The following is a 2,286-nucleotide window of genomic DNA, read 5'->3' as shown; positions in this document are numbered from 1 at the left end:
CTCCGTATTTGCTTGTCCCTGTCCTGCTACTCTTCACCATGCTACTGTCACCCACATACAATCCTGATAAATTTGGAAATACATTGCCAAACAAAGCAAAGAAAAAAAATTGAAATGTTGCTAAACCTTTATGATTTCATCAGGTGCCATGAATACTGAGCACAATTATTAGTCAGGCTTTTGTTTTCTTTTTTTTCCTTATAGAACTTTATTAATTTGTCATTTCAGTATTAAATGTGGATCTGGATAATATTTGGATCACTTAATTCTTGAATTAATGTCTACAGATCCTTCCTTTGATTTCAAGACATGGTTTAAGTTAATGATTATATGCTAAAAACAATACTTAAATATATACATATCAGTGCTGTCAAGTGATTTTTTTTAAACTAATTAATAAAAAAAACGTGATTAATTGTGATTCATCACATTTTTCAACTACTAATTTTTTGTGATGCTTGGAACAGATATTTACTTGAATAATATCTTGGAATTGATGCCTAATCACCAAAATGTTAAGTATATTTAGAATCAGAATCGAAATCATTCAAAGACTGTTATTACGGCTTTCTTTGATTCTTGAATACAATCTAAACGGAGACATCTTTACAGGCATTTTTCGTCGAAACTTTTATCAAAACTGCCCACAAGCGCCTCACTCCAGCAGTGATGGTTTGCAAGGCCCAGTGGTAACTTGAGCACGGTGTTTTGTTCTGAGACTTGCTAAAGATGTACAGCTAATATGGCGCAATATTTGCTAAGTATGCAAATTATTTATGAAGTAAATCAAACTGAGTTAAAAAAATTTTGGCATTAATCACCTGAGTTAAGACTTTCATTTTGGCAGCCCTGATATATATATATATATATATATATATATATATTCGTTTAGCTATAGGACTTGTTGTTATAATCCCAAAAAATCAGCACTTTCCTGGTGTTTAGAGTGGGGAAGAAGAAGCAACTCAATTTTGACCTGCATGAGGACCAGAGGCTTCACTGGGGTCATCAGGTGGGTGCCCTCCTTCATCTGTGTTTCGTTGATAAACCCACAACACCTCAGGATGGGTTCAACAGCGACACCTGTGCGCCTCAGGTGTGCCCCCCTCTGCCTCTGCTCCTCCTGCCTGTTGTCAAAATTGGAAGGGAGAAGAGTCCTTTACTAGGTCTTTGAAGTCTCCTGTGGTTCTTTGAGGGTGTTCCTCCTCCACTCTTCCTCACATTTGACATCTAACAGCCCAAGTGGGGTCCTTCCTCTTCATCCAGAGCCAATTGCTGCCTCTCTCCGCAGCCTCCGACAGCAATTTCACAGCTTGTCGTTGGGCCTGGCCTCGGATCCCCATGCTTCTCAGGAGCCTTGTTGTTGATGTGGCTACAAATCCTCTACACCCGACCTCCACAGGGAGCACCTGTGTACGCCAGCCACGTTGCTCCGCCTCTGCTGCAATGTCCATGTCCATATATATGTATATATATATATATATAATATAATATAAACTACGCCAGAGAAATTTGGGTTGAACTAATCACCAACCAGCCCGACACTTGGCGCCCTCCAGAGGTCTCTTTCGGTCCTGCAAAAGCACAATTAAAGTAACACATGTTTGTGGATGGCGGCTGGCAATACTCATGACGTGGGTATACGACCTTCAAAACGAAGGGGCTGATTGGCCGACGAGGAGATCTATGTATCTGGAATCCATTGCTCATCCTAGAGGCACCCCTGTGGCCTGATATTTGTGCCACTAGAAACTGAATATCGATTTGAATGTGAATTGCTTTTAACTTGAATATTTGAATTGAAAACTGAATTACATAAATTGTAATTCAATAATTCAGTTTTAAATTCAATAATTAATTTTTCAATTCAAATATTCAGTTTTCAATTCAAACATTCAAGTTAAGCAATTCACATTCAAATCGATGATATTCAGATTCAGTTTCTAGTGGCGCAAATATCAGCCCATATACTTCTTTTTTTTTCCGGATCTCTCAGTTCAAAGGTGCGTTCGAGTGCACTTTTACGAATCGGAAGGCGGGAAATGTCCACCTTCCCACTTTCATTGAATGCTGCCAAAGTCACAATAGAGAGATGAAACTCTCAAGTGTCCTCCCGGTTCATGCATCTTGCACTAGATGAAATTAGACCTGCCAGATGCCCGCCTCCCCCGCCCCATCATTTTCCCGTTGTGCACAAAATCGGAACTCGAACACGAGTCGATCATTATCTCTGAACGGCCCAGAAACAAATTGAAACATGCTACAGTAACACTCCTATACAGCAGG

The 2,286-nt window shown here is 39.7% G+C and overlaps 1 protein-coding gene across 1 annotated transcript in view; it reads left to right on the top strand.

Annotated features, from left to right (window-relative positions):
* The window catches only part of tmem97 (transmembrane protein 97), a 7,472-nt gene extending 7,198 nt beyond the window's left edge, over positions 1 to 274 (top strand). Inside the window, exon 3 of the mRNA XM_088305391.1 lies at positions 1 to 274. This exon is cut by the window's left edge and continues 162 nt beyond it. Within this exon, the coding sequence (XP_088161517.1) occupies positions 1 to 113 (113 nt within the window). The 3' untranslated portion in view covers positions 114 to 274.
* The last annotated feature ends 2,012 nt before the right edge of the window (positions 275 to 2,286 follow it).

This window comes from Idiotropiscis lumnitzeri, chromosome 9 (genome assembly GCF_059441095.1).
Source record: "Idiotropiscis lumnitzeri isolate Australia: NSW breed Sydney's pygmy pipehorse chromosome 9, RoL_Ilum_1.0, whole genome shotgun sequence".
Classification (NCBI taxonomy): Eukaryota; Metazoa; Chordata; class Actinopteri; order Syngnathiformes; family Syngnathidae; genus Idiotropiscis; species Idiotropiscis lumnitzeri.
This window is presented reverse-complemented; position numbering and strand designations above follow the sequence as displayed.